At 39.3% G+C, this 18,400-nt stretch overlaps 1 protein-coding gene and 1 non-coding gene across 3 annotated transcripts; one reads left to right on the top strand and one right to left on the bottom strand.

Moving 5' to 3' along the window:
* Nucleotides 1-136: 136 nt before the first annotated feature.
* LOC136436851 (N-acetylglucosamine-1-phosphotransferase subunits alpha/beta-like) lies at nt 137-18,373 on the bottom strand. Of its 2 annotated transcripts, XM_066431229.1 has the most exons (18): nt 18,262-18,373; nt 15,640-15,930; nt 13,353-13,552; nt 12,650-12,894; nt 11,984-12,255; nt 11,552-11,667; nt 10,783-11,101; nt 9,840-9,933; nt 8,989-9,137; nt 7,796-7,955; nt 7,197-7,331; nt 6,241-6,449; nt 5,666-5,798; nt 4,438-5,475; nt 3,882-4,039; nt 2,460-2,927; nt 2,202-2,236; nt 137-1,734 (listed from the first exon to the last, which is right to left on the bottom strand). In XM_066431229.1, the coding sequence occupies exons 2-18, from the start codon at nt 15,769-15,771 to the stop codon at nt 1,731-1,733; spliced, it is 3,867 nt and encodes a 1,288-aa protein (XP_066287326.1). In that variant the 5' UTR covers nt 15,772-15,930; nt 18,262-18,373; the 3' UTR covers nt 137-1,730. The 2 variants fall into 2 exon arrangements, with proteins under 2 accessions (XP_066287326.1, XP_066287325.1); XM_066431228.1 differs by lacking the exon at nt 2,202-2,236.
* On the top strand, nt 9,440-9,520 carry Trnae-cuc (transfer RNA glutamic acid (anticodon CUC)). Its single transcript has one exon. It is a non-coding gene; the product is annotated as a tRNA-Glu (tRNA).
* Nucleotides 18,374-18,400: the final 27 nt, after the last annotated feature.

The raw sequence follows: 18,400 nt of genomic DNA on the forward strand, positions 1-18,400 counted from the left end.
ACCAATTATACCGGTATTGCAGACTGAGGAAGTTATATTGACTGTGATGTAACCCTGTCTCTAAGAAAGTTCAAAGCAAATAAATCTTACACATCACAGGTTGACTTGAACTGAGTAATAATCCGACAATACCACCTCCAGATGATCATGATAATATTCCCATTCAAAGTCTTCAAAGATATCTACATCATACGTCTCATAATTAGCCACTTTGTGGCAAATATGCTATCAATACTACACATCTTAATTTATATTTCCTTATAAACACAAATTTACAAAGTGTGGCACACATAGGGCAATGCTCCATACATACTAGTATTCTGTAACCAGTTTGGAACATTGAGTGACTTCAATGTTCAGTCATCAAAGTATACCTTATCAAATGACACAACCCTAAAATGTCCAGCAGCCACGGGAACATCGTATTCTGAGAATTCCTGTTTCTGAATTGGATACCCAACAATGCTGTGGGCTTGATATGCTTTACTACAGCAAATACCAATAAACTTAATATGAATATGTACCAAAGACAATATTTCCAAATTATATGGAATCCACCTTTAGAAAGTTATTCAGATTATTCCATGCTGTACATACAAGCAGTCATTATGCCTCCATAGACAATTATTAGCAAATGCTTCTTATGAATTTATGACTATACGGAAAAGAAAAAAACAACAACTTTTCATTAGTCTGCAGACTTCCCTAGACTACCACCAAAAAAACTAGGAACTACCATCAGAATTGATTGCACTTTGGTACATCAAATAGTTTCTTTGACCAGAAATACCAAAACTGACAAAATGACTTTTTACATCAACTGAAAAGGCAGGTCATAGCAGCAAAGATATTGCTATTAAGGTAGAGGAAAAAAACTCTTATTGACCTACAGTGTAACCTATATAATTATGCGTATACTGTATCAGTGAAAACATTGCTAATTTGGTCTTTGTTTTATGTTTTTCCATATCATGGACCTCTACTCAGGGCCCTGTCACACTTGTGTATATATTCAAGTGCGCGTGAGTTGCGCATTAACATTTTTCTGGTTTAAGTAAGATTTGCCGGGAAAAAGATGTTTTCTACTTTGACCCACCGTTGTGCGGCCTAGTGATCGAGCCTAAGAAATCACTTATTCGGCTGCAAACTTAACCTAAACCAAATACATGTTAATACGCAACTCATGCAGACTTGTCTATACGCACAAGTGTGACAGGGGCTTTACATGTTAAAAGATAATCATATATAGAACATGAAAGATACAAAATGAATTTCTTACCATCACCATGCATATGTACACCTCCACGATTTAAGATAAAACTTATACTGTCTTCCACAAATTGTTTAGGTCGCAATGGCAAGATACAAAAATGACTCTTTATATTTCAACTTATGTGCAAGTAAGTGACATACATGTAGATATGACTACAGCAGTTAAAGTCTGGAACATGTGCATCACAGCAGAAACTGCAGTAGCTTTAATTTGCATTTGCAGCAGGATATTGCAATTCAAGTTCTGCAACAAGAAGAATTGCATTTTGACCTCTTAGAGGGTATGTACTTTTGTCGTACTTGTAAATAAACTACTGTACAAGTGTCGTATTGCATCGAGTGTCCTTGGTCCCACACAAGCTGCTGAACTTTACGCACTAGTTTCTACACCCTGAGTAACCGTCCAAGTGTTCTGTTTCTTCTCCCCAAAACTGGCCAGAATCTTCTCTTCAGTGCTGTTATCTGCAACACATAGAGAGGTAGGGGATTCTTTATATTAGATAGTCTTAAACAGTGTTTAGGCTTAGATATGTGACACTCAGATCTCCTAAACTGTCTGATGATAATAGAATATAAAGCAATATGACAAGATCCCAATGTGACTAGTACTGGTGCAAAGCTGGTGAATTAGGTCAATAGGCAGCATAGTCTTGTTACTTTACTAAACCAGATTAGATACACAGTGCAAAGGCCATTTATGAATACAGCATACATGTAGCTGCACACACTCAATACTTTGCATATCATTCTCACTACCTGGTATGTATGTTTTATATTATGTGCAGATCTAGAATCATGGAAATCCTTATCATGAAGGAGAGCTCACATTCCAAAACAACAGAAAGACAGCTTTCACAAAAGTTGGTATGGGTCAAAGGGCATACAAATGAAGAACTTGAAATCAAAATGAGGCAGGAATTTACACTTACAGTAACCGTAAAAGGGACAGAAGCATCCGATAGCCCTATGATGTGTGAACAAAAACAGGAGCTTACAGAAAATTAGGACAAAATACAAGAAAAACTACTATTCTAAAAAGATGTTAGGTAATATACTATAAATTCTACATCTAAAATATGAGTTTTGCTATCAGAAAAGAAGCTGTATTAAGAGGTAGGATATGTACAAAAGTCAGGTGTTTGTAATCATACTATTTGAAAAGATGAGTGTGCAGAAGAGCCCCCTACCTGATTGGCACAGAACGACCACAAGGAGAACAGGATGAGTGCGCCCATGGTGACGTGCGTCAGGAAGCGTAACCAGTCTCTGTACGCGCGCCACTCCCGTAGCTCGTCCATGTGCAAGAACCTGTTCCTGTATTCCCGCGGCAGCTCAAACTGCGACGGCAGCGGAAACATGGCTTCGTAGAAGTCCACGATCACCGCCTTCACCAACTGTGCGTCCTTCTTCTTGTGCTCGATGTTGTCGTTCAAGCAGACGAACTTCTTTGGGTTCTTGCGAATGTCGTCCAGTTGAGCTATGACCTGCGAAACGTTGGTGCGGATCATCTTGAAGGCCACCTGGTCCTCGCTGACGACCTCGTACTTAAACTTGTTCTTCTCCTTGTAGCTGTTGTTGAGCAGCTTGACCAGCCCATGGCAGTGCAGGACGAGGGACTTGGTGACCAGTGGCATTCTGGGTTCATAGTAGTGTTCCTGGTGGCAAAGGGCAGGCTTTTTAAAAACATGTTTGACATACACACAATCTACTGAGTACTAAGAATAAATATATGTAAATCAAGAAAAATATGTACAGTAAAAGTTTGACGATCAAGTTTTGCATTGCATATCTTGACTAATGTCACAAATTTTGCAATTTAGAAATGTGGAAAATCAAGCCTTATTTTTGCCAGTGTTACATTCTAAAAGACTATGATTATGAATGTAAAGATATTTAAAAAAAAACATTGTACAAATAGGCATAGTACAAATGTATAGCGTGGGTGCCATTCAGGGCAGTGAGTGTAGGAGCCCCGGTAGTAATTGGATGGCACCCAGGCTAGGCAGTGTATACTGTTATACGAAAGGTTGTCATAATTCATGTAGCACAGCATTAACTGGTATGATGAAACCAAAATTGTTCTTTGCAGTAAACACAAAACAAAAACTAGCAAGAAAAACACCTCTCCTGTCCAAATGGTCACATCCAACATGATGGCCCCTAAAACACCCCTCCCAATAAAATGGTCACATCCAACATGGCGGCCCCCCATCATTGCAAGCAAAAACAGAACAGGTTTTGCTATCGCAAACCTGTAACTATTTCGATTCTCTCAATGTCATGTCCTGACGCAATTTCCTTGTACATAGGCCAATACATATCTCTTTTCTAAAAAGAAATCGATTGATCTCTGATGCAAACAATTGATGTTTCCTGTGTATCATGTAACATAGTTCCACATATGTATTCTGTATTACTCTTATTGTATACCGTAGTGTTTAGACTTAAGTTTTGTAGAATTCAATAGCATTGTTTATAAGCAAAGACATATATATGTATTGACATTTTGTACTGCCTACAAACTTGCCATACATTGTACCTGTTACATTTGTTGTGCAATGAACTTTACATTAAAAAAAATGAAAGCTGTACCACCCCACCCTACACACCTGTGTTGGAGGAATGGTGGCAGGTTCTGTCAGGTTTTTGGGCAGAGATGCAGAACAGTTGATGAGGATCTGCTCCAGCTGTGTCAGGTGCTGTAGCGCCAGGGGGAGGTCGTTCAACCTAGCTGCCATGGTTCTCAACTCTCGGTCCGAAAGAATGCCTAGAAACAATCAGTTGAAAAAACTCAATTGGACATCAATGTGTGGACAATTTCAACAGTTAATCAATGTTACTGATAGAAAATGTCAATAGTTAAAGCAGTTAGTAGTTTCAGTTTTCTTACAATTTTCTTGACATCTAACTAACAGCATTTAGCCCATGTGGAGCATGATCATGCAATATAGCATCTACCAGGCTCCACAGGTCAATGGAAAAATAGGTCAAAAACTCCCTTAGCGAAATCCTCTGGCATGTTATCCGTCTATTTGGTCAATTTCTACAATTTTTACGTCGACCTGTGGAGCTTGATAGAGGCTACATGCAATATACTTCACTGTCATTTAATCAAACTTCTTAAGGTTACATATGTTGCAAGTGCCATGTGAGAATCCAACTCACCTGATTTGTCAGTGTCGAGTGAATCAAATATCTCTGTCACGTTCCTTGGCTCTTTCTCGCTCATCAGATAGTAGAAATACGAGAAAGCAAACTGCATGTCCTTCGAGTGCCTGATTTTGTGAGAGGAGGTTTCATCAAACTCTTCGGCAAGTTTCTCTTGTAGTTCCTTCATGATGGTAACATCAATCATGTGGGGCATGTGTGCCGGCACCTTCCTTGATTGGAAACCGTACGCTTTGTTGAAAATGCGATTACTGTGACGCAACGAATCCGCGAATGTATCGGCTAGCTGACGTGACCTATGTGGTGGAGATTTGTATAGTTTTTCTGTCAGGAGTTTTTCTTTCTCCTTCATCAAGTTGCGGAAAACAGCTTGTTTCTCCCATGGAAGGAAGCTTCCTAATAATGAGTCGGCCTCTACTGCTTCGTTACCACTAAGGTCTTTGGCCAAAAGTCTTCTCATTGGAGGGTTGTCCTCTTCAAATTCATTCTTGTCCTCCTTACTTTTCTCTTTCTTCAAGCTGATTGAGATATTTTCTCCCTTACTTTTCTCTAAAGCTTCAAGATTTGGATGTGTTACCATGTCTACAATATCTCCACCTTCCATGTTTTGATCCATATTGATGACTCCTTCTTCATTCAATGGCCTGTTCACTTTGTCCTGTCTTAAAAGGATTTTTTTCTCATGTGCATCCTGTTTTTCTCCTTCATCTTGCTTGACTTTTAAAATTTTGCCTTCGTTTTTCCTCAAAACCTTTGAATCCAGCTGCTGACTGACCAAATTTTTCAGTCGTTTTGTTCCAACTGTGACCTTGGAAGCCTCTCTACCATGATCCTTTGCATCTATCCCAGGATCCTTTGCTGGATTCCCATCATCCCTCGGGGGTTGACTTCTCCTTGTGTTTGTCCTCCTTGCTGGGCTGTGTTTAGCAGCTGGTGAGGTTTTCTTCTTCTGAAGTTCTTTTATCGCTTCTGCTCTCAGCACTTCAGGTGGAAAGTTCTTCCACAGCGCTGCAGCCAGCCATTTGTACCCTTTTTCTGAGAAAACAGTAGAAATGGGAAAGAAATTGAAGCACTCTGAAAACGTCTGATTCTTTCATTTCCATTTGTACAGAAAATGCCTACATTAATTTTTCTTGATAAGAAATTACAAAAAAAAAGCTCAATGCTATCATATACATGTATCAGTGCTCATAATACTGAACCAAACTGGTTGGAGTTAGTTTACCTGTTAGTTCTCCTGCATCAAGTTGACCCTCTAACTCCTTCAGGCCTGCGCTCAGATCCTCCGGTATGAAGCTCATGTTGTTAACATCAGGCAAAGACTCTGGTATCGACACTGGTCGAGTGTCTCTCTTCACCTATTGGTGGAAGGCAAGCAACTAATAATTAGGGATGACCTTTTCAAATCATTACTGTCCATAAGACCAACCTCATTGACAAGACCTTTCTGTCTACAGAATGAAGCAAACAAGAATACATGAAGGAAAATCAAGTCAACCTGATTTTGATTTTGACCACATTGATTAAGCCTCTTTTATACAGGGGGCTCTTTTAGCACATATATGTCATGTATATATACACATTATGTATTGTGATGTAAATATATGCACAACTTCGACCTTGTAACATGATGATGGACACTTGAAATACCACTTTGTGTCCATATTTCTATGCACTACGTTTGTTCTCTTTTTCTGGCTATTAGAGTAAGAACTAAGATGAATAGACTACCAAATGGTGACTATTTTGGACAAAAGTATGGCTTGAAAAAGAATGTTTTGTTCTCAAACGTATTCTTACCTTTGGGTGCATCTTTTCTTCAGGAACCTCCTCAAAGGAGATAAGAATGTCTTCCTCGTGTGTGTCTTCTGCCTCGCTGGCGGCGGTGGCGCTAACGTTCCCCTCCGCTCCCGTCTTGTTCAACAACGACGCTTCCTTGGGCCTCTCTTTGGTGTCCACGGTCAAGTTGAAGGCCATGTGGAATTTGTCGTTAGTCTCCTTGTTCTTGCCTGTTTAGAGGAAGTGAGGAAAATTGTTATCATAGAACGCAAGCAACTTTCTTAATGAGCACAAATCATACAACTGTATCAAGGCCCCACCAATTTAATTTCTTGGTTAACAGAACTGATTTTTATTTTCAAAAAAAAAAAATTTTAGAATAAAAAAAAATCATGAAAACAGAAGGCTTAAATTTTTTTTTTGGAAAATAAAAATCTGTTAACCAAGAAATTAAATTGGTGTGGCCTAATCTTCATGAGGATTCACCATACATGTAAATGAAAAGCTATTCAAACTCAAAGATGAAAAGACTACATCAAATGCTATAATAACATTCAGAACCTAATACATGTATACTGAAATTCACTTTTTATCTTCCCGCTGGCAAAATTTCACGGTGTAAGGAAAATTGACATTTTCACTGAACTTTAACTTCACGGTGGCGGCAAGTGATTTACAGAACGGATGTGTGAAGGAATCATAAATAATTACAAAAGGTTTTTCACGTTGATGATAAGTTCACGTTACAGAGGTGACCATGAAAACAGTGAATATAAAGCTACAGTGAAAGAAACAAGAATTACAGTATATTTACATAACTAAGACATGCACTTTGTGTTGACAAAAAAAAACACTGCCAATTCCGATTGACAGTATGAACAGACTTTTTACGGACGTTTTAGGACAAGAGACAATCTTATGATGGATGTTAAGTAATGCTGTTGGTAAATTCAGACAGAGATGTACATGTAACTTACCCGTGAGGTTGAAGTGTAGAACGGAGGCATTCTTGTTGGGAAAGAGAACGATGTTCAGAGTCTTGAACTTCTGTGCAACAGTCGCTGCCCTGATCACGCCGACGTCATCATACTTTCCCTCAGTCACAGATATACCTTAAGTTCAACAACACGCTTCATATATATGGGTTGCACATACAGGATGACTGTATATTCATGGATTTGGGATTTCTCACTTTCTCGCTTTACAGCGCAGGGAAATGCAATGCAGAAGAGGTGAGGCATTAATGATCTGATTGGTAAAAACTTGCCAGCATGACAAGGGTTATAACACTATGTTCCCTTTTCTTTCTTTATTTACAACACTTTCAACATATGTTAGGGATACATGTATCACTTATAGCAGCAGTGAGAGATTATATTTTGCAACTAATCTTAGCTTTAGCAGCAATTTTGACCATCATGAATTGATTTTCTAGTGATAAATTGTTCAAAATAAAGAGCACATTCACATGCAGACACTGACTTTTAAATGCTCCAAATTAATTTCTTCAGTTACTTAATTAATGTATATAGGAGGACTGTAGAAGGCTGAAGGTTGCATTTCAAATCCCCCTTACCTTCATGGAACACAGCTGACAGGTTAAAGTACACCAGGTGTTCTCCTGCCTTCAGGTGATACAGGTGAACGTCTGGCTGCAGGTCGATCTTTGTCAGCTTGTCAAAGTTGGTCGTCCCACAGTCACCAGCATCAAAACCACATTGCAATGTATTGCAGGCCTGAAGGAGTGAAAAGTAGCAGCAAATTATCATTTTCTTGTTAGAGCGATTGCTAGCTCTTCTTTCTGTCGTTTTCCTTTTCCTTTTTAGCGAAGCTTCAGGAGCGAGCTTAATAGCATATTTTAGGCCCGTTTCACAAGAATTCCCAGAATTTTACAGGAATCCATCTGTGGACCCGCCTGTCACTCTATACCTTGTTAGTCAGGTCTGGCATTCCGGCACGCAGGTCTATGACAGATAACCTACTTACGTGGTGTCCGATTTCGTACTATTGGGAGCGTGTCAGGTTACACAGAATCTAGTGTTCTTGGTTCGAAAAGGGTTTTCAACCCACCTCAATTGATCTATTATCAAAAGAACTTGTTGAACACCATGCCCCCCTCCAAATATACCCCTGTGGACACCAAATCTTCAGACTGGCTTGGCAGACGCCTTACTGACTTAACAAATATTATCATGGCAGAACTAATGAGTGCTACGTTGGTACTTTCTTACAGTGAAGTAAGATCAACGAAGACACCTTCGCTATGGCAATAATTTTTAATTGCCACACTTATTATCCTTTCATCCTTCATTTCTGACATTCTTTTCCTTTGTCTTTCCATCCTTTTTTTCTTTTCTGCTGCCTTTGTCACAGTGATTGCTCAGGATCTATTACAGCAAAAATATTACTGTAACTTCCGAAAATAATATCATCAGGTTGGTAGAACATAAGATATTTGGAGTTTCTTTTAGCACAACCAGGTAATCTCACCTGCTGACGTTTCGGTGTCTGTCAGACACCTTCTTCAAAGCATTTATTTACTGTAACTCTATTTACTTGTGTAGTTGTTCTATTTTGTAGTAACGGGGAAAAGAAAGGTTTTGTGACGTCTTAACTTTGCAGTTGAAACAATTCTGTACATGTTGTACAGCAGTCAGGAAAGGATGAATTTGTGATAGAGAGGTCACTGCAGAAATAAAACCACTGCAAAAATTTTAAGATTTACATTATAATTGTAGACACGATCCCTCTCCCATCCCCAGTACTTACCTGGTCACAGTATCTGTCAGCCAGCCAGTTGTTGGCACAGCCAGGGTTACAGTACATCATGCCGGCACCAGAGTCCTGCCCACCCCCATGCATTTGGTTTGGTCCAGCACCGGCTCCTCCAAGGCAGTCACCACCATCCCACTCACATTCTAAATCAAAACAGACACATTGTTAAACCCAAAGGTGGGAGTACGCCGCTCCCGGGATTAGAACCCACCCCAAACCAATCCGCACGGCTTGGGAAATCAACGCGCTAACCACTAGGCTAAAAGGTCCGGACCAGTTAGACTGGTCAGTTAGTGGAGGGTGATCCCCACTGTTACACTACTCCCCCTTTTCTTTTCAGACTCGTCCTGAGTCTCCGAGTACGACATGCCCTGTGTGATCTGATCGTTACTCACAGGGCCGGCATGGGAACCACTGTAAAAACCCAAAGGGGTGAGTACGCTGCTCCCCGGATTAGAATATGGTCTAGTGGTTAGGATTTGGCGCTCTCACCGCCAAGGCCCGGGTTCGATCCCCGGTGTGGGAACCACTGTAAAACCCAAAGAGGCGAGTACGCCACTCCCGGGATTAGAACCAGCACCAATCCCGATCCGCACGGCTTGGGAAATCAATGCGCTAACCACTAGGCTAAAAGGTCTGGACCAGTTAGACTGGTCAGTTAGTGGAGGTTGATCCCCACTGTTACACTATGAATAATTTTCTATCCAGTATGAACACTTTGGGGATCGACATAAAATTTAAAGTTATGCAACAAGCTCAGTCAAAACATGTGCAAGGAAAGAAAATATTGATTTCAGGGCAAAAAATAAGCAAACAAACAAGCAAAAAACAACAAAAGGCCATACCTGAATTGTTACAGGCCTTGTCACAATAGTTGTCCCTAATCCAAGAGGAGGGGCAGCCATCTGCACAGTTGGGGACTGGCCAGGCAAGGTAGACCTGGGGAGGGGGGCATGACCTCTAAATTAACAATGAATGTTCCCCACATGTCAATGATGAAAACCTGATGTAGCACAGTGTACTTACAAAGCTAAAAATTGTCTTCTTTTTATTTGCATATCAATTCATAGTTTGTGGTTAAAACCTGCTGTTCAACAATCTTGCTCAGAGTCACTGACGAAAAGTAGTGGATGCTACTTGAAACCGTTTCCAAAATCAAATCCAGTTGCTTCAGTAACTGTTATTTGGTGTACTTACAACGAACACACAACATGAATGTCTGTAGCCTGGAATCCAAACCTATTATAGCTCCCGAAATTGAGAGAGACTTGGGAGCTATAATAGATTTGGATTCCAGGCTAGAATGACTGATAGCACATGACATTCTTTTCTATGCATGAGAAGTCTTCCCAAAAAAATTACTGTTTTCAAGGGAGATTCAATCTGCAGTCAGGAACACAGAAAAGCACACCCATGCGTACAGATGTAGAGAATTCCAGCAAAAGAAAAATTGAGTTATACAGTATTGTCTATGCAACCGGTGCAATGGCCTAGTTGGTAGAGTGTTCGCCTTGTACACGGTAGGTCGTGAGTTCGAACCCCGGCCGGGTCATACAAAAGACATTAAAAATGGCACATACTGCTTTCTCTGCTTAGCACTCAGCATTTGGGAAAGAGTATGGTAGTTTAACACACATCTCTACCAGTAGATCAGCCCCCTGCTGTAGTGACTTGCACAAATGTGCTATAGAAATGGAGATGGGCGCCACCCCTATGCGTCTTTTCAGGATGCCCGGGTCACTTTAACTTTAACTTTAGTATTGAGAACATTTTTTTCTACTTCCCTACCTTCTGCCCTTGTGAGTGTGTGTAGAAGTCATCAGGCCACACCTCTGCACCAAACATCACGTCATCATTCAGGTAGATAAACTTGTTGGACAGACCCGGGATTCTGTGCAGGTGGGCCTCGATGGAAGGGGAACTGTAGGAAGGGAGGTGACTGGCATTGGGAAAAAGGTCACTGTGGGTCACGATGGTCAGTCTGGGGTTGTCCAGGTTCAGCCAGGACGGGATTTGACCGTTGGTGACGATGTAAACATGGCGAACCCACGGCGCGTACCTCTCGATGGAGCGTAAGGAGTACCTCAACTCTTCATTGTCTTCAAACCTGTCAAATAAATTGGGATGCGAGATTAGTGATGTCAAAGATTCTAGATATACAATGTATGTTACAGTATTAGACGTTACTACTGTAATTCGTGATTTGTTAACTGTAACTTAATTTTAGCTGATTTAACGGTCACTAGTCAACAGCTAAAATTTCATAATCACTAATATTTGATCACAAATACTTGAGACAGTAATGTTTGTTCCCATCATTAAAATTAAGTGCTGTGACCTACTCCACTTTCCCCAAACCGTTATATTTTCCTGCCGCTATATTGATTTACAGTAATTATTTCCTATTTTCAAAGCACTGTTTACATTCCATTAGACTTAAACTTTGTATCAAATGTACAGCAAGTACTGTACCCAAAGAAAATGCTGGTGGCAAGAAAAATATCTTCTTATTTTATCTCAGCACATAGAAGACAAAACTAATGAAATTGTTGAGTACCTGCTTGGTGCGATGTCTTCATGGAAGGACAAATCATCTGTGAGATCCCAGGCCAGACTGGCAGCTGTCAATCTTACTGTGTCATTTCCGATCGTCACATTAGTGACATCGCCATCCTGGAGGAAATCACAGAATATATTCAAAGTTATAATAACTAGCAGATCAAGAACTCCAAAGTAATGATAATGGAAACAACTATTGTAAATAAAAAAACACAGAACAATGTATCATATTAGCAGATAAGATTTGTCAGCTTACTGTCTCATAGACGATAAGAATGGTATTGCATTTCTATGCTCTTATTAACATTTCCAGGTAACACAGGTACTGAATCACAAAACTTGAATAGGACTAAAGTGTTACCCAGTTGGCAAAGTTAATCAAATTAGCTGTTAAACAGCTTAAGACTTCATTCCCACTGAATAATGTTACCTTAAGAATAAGGTCCATATCGTTAAAGTCTGGTACATCCATGACTGCCACCCTCTTTTCCGGGTACACTTCAACAGTAGAGACTTTCTCCCTGAACTTGTCCTCTAGCATAGACTTGACCTCTAGGTCGCCCTGCCGTGGGAGGTTGGTGACCATGACTGTGTCCTTCAGTAGCACGCTGTGAGGCACCGTCCAATCACTGGTCAGGTAGCCTTGTTGTAGCGAGATGTTCACCCCATTTATCTCTATTGTTTCCTTCAGGACTATGTCGACTATGTAAAGGGAAAACGGTAAAGTAATGGTGAAAAATATACATATTCATGAGAAAATTGTTTGATAATTCATATCAAATGTGGTAATAATCTGCTCCACTCCTAGGCTGTTACCAAAGTAGGTTTTGAAGTTTTGACAATAAGAATTGAACAGTATGAAATACATATATAATTGATTTGTAATTTGTTCAAGAATCATCAAATAGTCCAGCAATTTTGCAACTTCCATGTGACAATATTTTTCCCAAAAGCTAAGCTACAGTATTACTATGATACCTGTTTTGATAGAGACTTCATTCAATAAGAAAATTTTTTATCATCTTCTACAGAAAAAGAGGCTAATTTTCCTTTTCATAAACCTTTAGTTTAATCAAGTTTGAGTGAAACATATTACCTTCGACTTGAGATGAGAACTTAATGAGTGTGATGTTGATGGGCGGATCTCCCAGTGCCGTATGGTGCTCCACACTCCTGGCCAGCAGGAAGACTGGGAACTCCGCACGGACGTCCGGTAACTCCATCGTTGATGGAAGAGGTGGTACCAACACCACTGCCAGGACCGATACACAGTCTTTTAACTTACACCTGGTTCTACTGCTGTCATCTGTGGTCTGGTTAGTCTCGGGGCCTGTCTTAGTTCTGTAAAAGAAAAAGAAAGGATTCGTGAAAAGGTTCAAAGAAACAGCTGTTTCCAAAGAAACAAAAGACAATATAACACTTACCAAAAAGGTTACACAAAAAAAGTCATGTTGGATACCCTGTTACAAATAAAATATACTACAATCAATAATGGTGCATTATTTGGACAATAGAATAACAAGTAGGTTGGAACTTTGCCCCCAGGCTACATGTAAGTTCTATTCCTGTTTAGCCATATGGCCGCTTTTCAACAGAGTTCTATATAGTGGTGTATCAGTTTGAATACACAATCATGTAAATCTGGTGGGAAAACATTCATTCTTTACTTTACAATAAAGGAAGACAGCAACTTTATTTGTCAGAGCTTTCTTCTCTTTTATATAACAATTTACAAATGCAGGTACATTGTAAGGTGTAGTAATCATGTAGTAAGGAACATATAAGACAATGTGACCTACTTGTTTATTTCTAACTCCATGTCCATTTTGAGCCTTCGTAGACCCTCCAGTAATTTGGGGTCTGTCCCGTTCACCCATGTATACACAACGTCGATGGGTACGGGCAAGCATAGACGATCCTGGAACGACTTGCTCGCAATGTTGTCATGATAGGCGCTAAACATGGCTGCATATTGGTCTTTACTCCACTCTAGCATTACCTGGGGAAAGTGGAATATGATATTGAAAATTGGTGTTATAATAACTGTTAGCAAGTATGACGGCTGTGAAATTGACATGAATACTGCGACTCACAGTAACAGCTGGGGGTATCTTAAACACTTTTGTAACTTAAGATCTCTTCCTTGCTGTTTATGTTAAAACAATATGGTAAAGCAGCAGTGTTTCCATTATGATGAATGAAGACCTTTATTGCACATTTCTGCCACACTTGGCTAAGTACAGGTCACAACAAAACAAAAGAACAAGTACAGTTCACGGATACAAAAAGAATATGACTATCTTTAGATAAATTCTACTTCTCCTCACTTTTCGGTTATAGTAGATATAAAAGAATAGACATGTTTTTCAATGGGAGGTAATATAAAGCAGACTACAATGATAAATAGTCTTCCTCATTTAATAAAAACCAAGATGACCATCTTTTGGTCTTTTCACAATATTGTTGATGAGAATGCTACCAAGAGGACCATTTAAATACAATTGCAACAATGATGCAGAGAATATAAATACCGGTAATGCCAACTGCAATTTCTAAAAATTGCAAATAATGTATTTAGGCCACGCCAATTTAATTTGTTGCTTCTCAGAATAGCCTGTCCTGTTTTTCCCATTTTTAAAAAAAAAATTGGGTCGCTATTCCAATTCACAAATTTCAACTCCCAATTTTACTATTTATACAGTTGTGAAATTCAATAGCCACCAAATTAGATTATAATATAAAGGCCTGCACATACCTAAAAAGTGTGGTCATATTGATCATAAGTTATAATTTTTCATTTATCAAAACAATCAATCCAAATATTACATGGCAAATTTTATAACTGAAATTATAGTACTACTAGATCAAAGAAAGGGGTGCATTGCATAAAATGAGCCATACAATGCTGAAATCTGAATAATCCTCTTATTATCTCCATGAAAAATGGAGATATAGTTTTGGGTGTGTCTGTGTGTGTGTGTGTTTGTGTTTCCGCACTACTGTAGACAGCATAACTCCAGAACCTCTGGATGAATTTAGCTGATATTTGGTATGTGGGCGGGTGTTGTGAAGCCGAAGTTCAAGGTCGATTTTGGGCCCCCTGGTATATGACCTTGGTACTGCAGCAGAAATTCTGTTTTTGTAACTTTTGACCTGGACGTGCTATGGTCTTGATTTTTTGGGTGGCAGATAGCTTGTGATGTAAGGAGGAAGTGGTGTAGGTTTGGGCCCCCTAGCAGCTTGCTCTGGAACTGCAGGGGCATCATCGTGAAAATCTTCTAAGGAGAATAACTGAACAAAGGAACGACGGATTTCCGTGATATTTAGTACACAGGTAGCTTAGATAGGGATTTACACAATGAAGTGCAAATTATGCTAATTGGGACTTAATTTGCAAAGCTAATGAGGAAAATCTATATTTGCCGTGTCTTCCATTATCAGACTCAAATACATGTAATGTATGTAGTTTATGGAAAGTGGATCATCAACAGATACCAATTATGCAAATAAATTCCTAATTTGCATAATTAATGCAAAACACTATCTCATCTAATTGGAAAATTATAGGACTGTCAATATGATACTCAGTATGCAGGTAGCTTAGACAGAGATATACATAATGAAGTGCAAATTATGCTAATTGTGACGTAATTTGCATAGCTAATGAGGAAAATCTATATTTGCAGTGTTTTCCATTATCAGACTCAAATACATGTAACATATGTAGTTTATGGAAAGTGGATCATCAACAGATACCAATTATGCAAATGAATTCCTTATTTGCATAATTAATGCAAAAACACCACAATTCATCTAATTGGAAAATTATAGGACTGTCAATATTGCAACATGTGTAAGTTAGATAAAGATGTTTATGACCAAGCATATATTATGCAAATGTGTAAGTCATTTGCATGAATAGAATTGTTCATGGAGATATGAGGTTGTGGAACTCTTGTTCTTATGTTATGTAAACCCTTATCTTCACCCCAGACTATTTGCAAAAAATTTTTTTTTTTTCCCCATCGCTCCAATTTTTATCTGAAAAAATACGAGAAGCAACAAATTAAATTGGTGCGGCCTTACCTCTCCAAATTGAAATGCTGACACTGCGAGTAACAGTAGTCCACCGAAGCACAGCATGGTCCCATAGCGATGTGAGAGACAGGTGTAGGTCTGTCGCTGGACCAGCTTACACAGCGTACCTAGCACCATCATGAAATATCTACAGTAGCTGCACAACTTCCAAATGTTGTCTGTTGCTAGGCGGAGGTCATAAAGCTGTTACGAAGTCATTGATTCCAGTCCACTTCTGCGTCTCTAGTAGTACACTGGTGTTGCATTGACGGTGCATTATACTATTGCTGATGGCGGTGTCTGAAAAACAGGGATCATTCCCTAGTCATTTGTAAAAGCAATAAAAAAATTAGTCTTACATACAAATGTATATCAATTTGCCATACAACTCTAGTGGCAAAGTACATGACAACGTGTACATTGTAAGAAAGTAAATTGGGGGTTAGGGGGGGGTACAACTACCTCTTCATGAATGGAACTTTCAGGACAGGAGAATTCTAACAAAAACAACAAGAGTCTGAAGACCCAAAATCTCCATGAAATTTGTTTTTATACATGATGTGTTTTATTTGCCCTAGTTGTTTGTTTTTGCCGCTGGTTGTTTTATTTTATGTGCCAAAGGGTATCCACAGGTTTGGTAGTGTTCCCATTTGTGGTTTGACCACCAGCTGTTGGGACCTTGGGAATAGTTGACCTAGATAAGAGACCAACAGATGGTGCGACCTCAAAGCCCACAATAGAGTAGATATTTCTCATTATTTATGCAAATTCAGTCCGAATTTGCATAATTACCACTTCAGTTTGTACATCTCTGTCCAACCCACCTGCGTACCAAATATCATGAAAATCTGTCGCTCCTTTCTTCAGTTATTCTCCTTTGAATATTTTTACAAATACGCCATTGCAGTTCCAATGACACATACCAGGGGGCCCAAAATCGACCTTGACGTTTCTCCTCCCAGCACCTACCCACATACCAAATATCATTACAATCCATCTACACGTTCTATAGTTATGCTGATTTTACGCATCCGGTGACACATACATACACACACGGTGACACAAACATACACACACGCAAACACACTAACTTTGCATGATTTGCACTTCAGTGTGTACATCTTGGTCCAACCTACCTGCGTACCAAATAACATGAAAATCTGTTGTTCCTTTCTTCAGTTATTCCCCTTTAGAACATTTTTACAAATAGGCCATTGTACTTCCAGGGACACAAACCAGGGGGCCCAAAATCGACCTTGACCATTCTCCTCCCAGCGCATACCCACATACCAAATATCATTACTATCCATCTACACGTTCTACAGTTATGCTGACTTAAAGCATCCAACGACACACATGCAAACGATTTACCTCCTTACTTATGCAAATTCGGTCTCATTTGCATAGTCTGCACCTAAGTGTGTACATCTTGGTCTAACCTACCTGGGTACCAAATAACATGACGATCTGTCGATCCTCTCTTCAGTTCTTCTACATTGAAGATTTTTACAAATACGCCATTGCAGTTCCAGTCACACATGCCAGGGGGCCCAAAATCGACCTTGACCTTCCTTCTCCTAACACCCACCCACATACCAAAAATCATTACAATCCATGTACAGGTTCTACAGTTATGGTGACTTTAAGCGTCCGGTGACACATACATACACACAAACACCGAACGCAAGCAAAACAGTATCTCCATGAAAAAGCCTTTTTTCATGGAGATAAAAACAACACTTGTCTTGCAGTTGCACACTATCAAAATGTTATGCTCAAGCCTATATTTCAAATGAAAATTGCCACAATTGATAATGTGTGTACTTAATGTAACTGTTAGTGTTACAGTAACGTATTCATTTGTTTGCTGCATGAATGTTCTATGTACTCAAGGGCACTATATAGTAATGTCCTTGATCCACTGAGAAGGATATGGGACATGCATAAATTATGCTTTCAAACCAAGAGGATAACCTATGTTTACAGTAAAGATAAATCATCTGCATAATGTATCATCGTTGTATCTGTATCCGGTCGTCTATAATGTTGTTATCATCTCACTGCTCTTTTTAAGTTCTGTTTATCATTTACAGTGCCAATTCACACAGGTAAATCACATAATTTTGCTGTCTGTAAGTTCTTTCGATGTTTAATATGCCTCACCTGAACAAGAAGGCTTAAAGCAGAAGAGCTGCAGCTAAAACAACAAGTTGTACAGTGAGGGAAAATAAAACAAAATCTGATCATTGTTTAGTGAACGGATCAAAAGCAGCCGACCGTACCCTGGGCCATGTGGTAGTCACATGATTCGGAGGCAACTAAAAACCTCTATTACAAATTAAATCTTTTCACGTGTGATAGGCTAATTTCAATACATCTGTACTCTTCTCGGCTAATATATACAGCTAAGCATTTAAAGAAATTTACAGGTATCAAAACATATATAAAGGATCAAAGTCTAAACACGATCATATATCACGTATCGACTATACGATCACCTGTGTGTGTGACCTGCCCACTTTATAATATTAACCGTAGCCCACTTAACCAGGTCGCATTTGAGTCATTGTGTGTCTTTTCTCCAACAATTTCTACAGCTATAATAGTCTTCATTTGGAGATAAATACTTACTTTATTGGCTTGTCTGGTACAAAGTCCTTTGAGTTGAAAATTGAGACCATAAAGAGGGAAAAGATAGACTGAATCACTGCAACTTACCACAGGTCGGCCATGATACCTCGCTCTACGGGTTTGAACCTTGACCCTTCAG

Source organism: Branchiostoma lanceolatum, chromosome 6 (assembly GCF_035083965.1).
Source record: "Branchiostoma lanceolatum isolate klBraLanc5 chromosome 6, klBraLanc5.hap2, whole genome shotgun sequence".
Classification (NCBI taxonomy): Eukaryota; Metazoa; Chordata; class Leptocardii; order Amphioxiformes; family Branchiostomatidae; genus Branchiostoma; species Branchiostoma lanceolatum.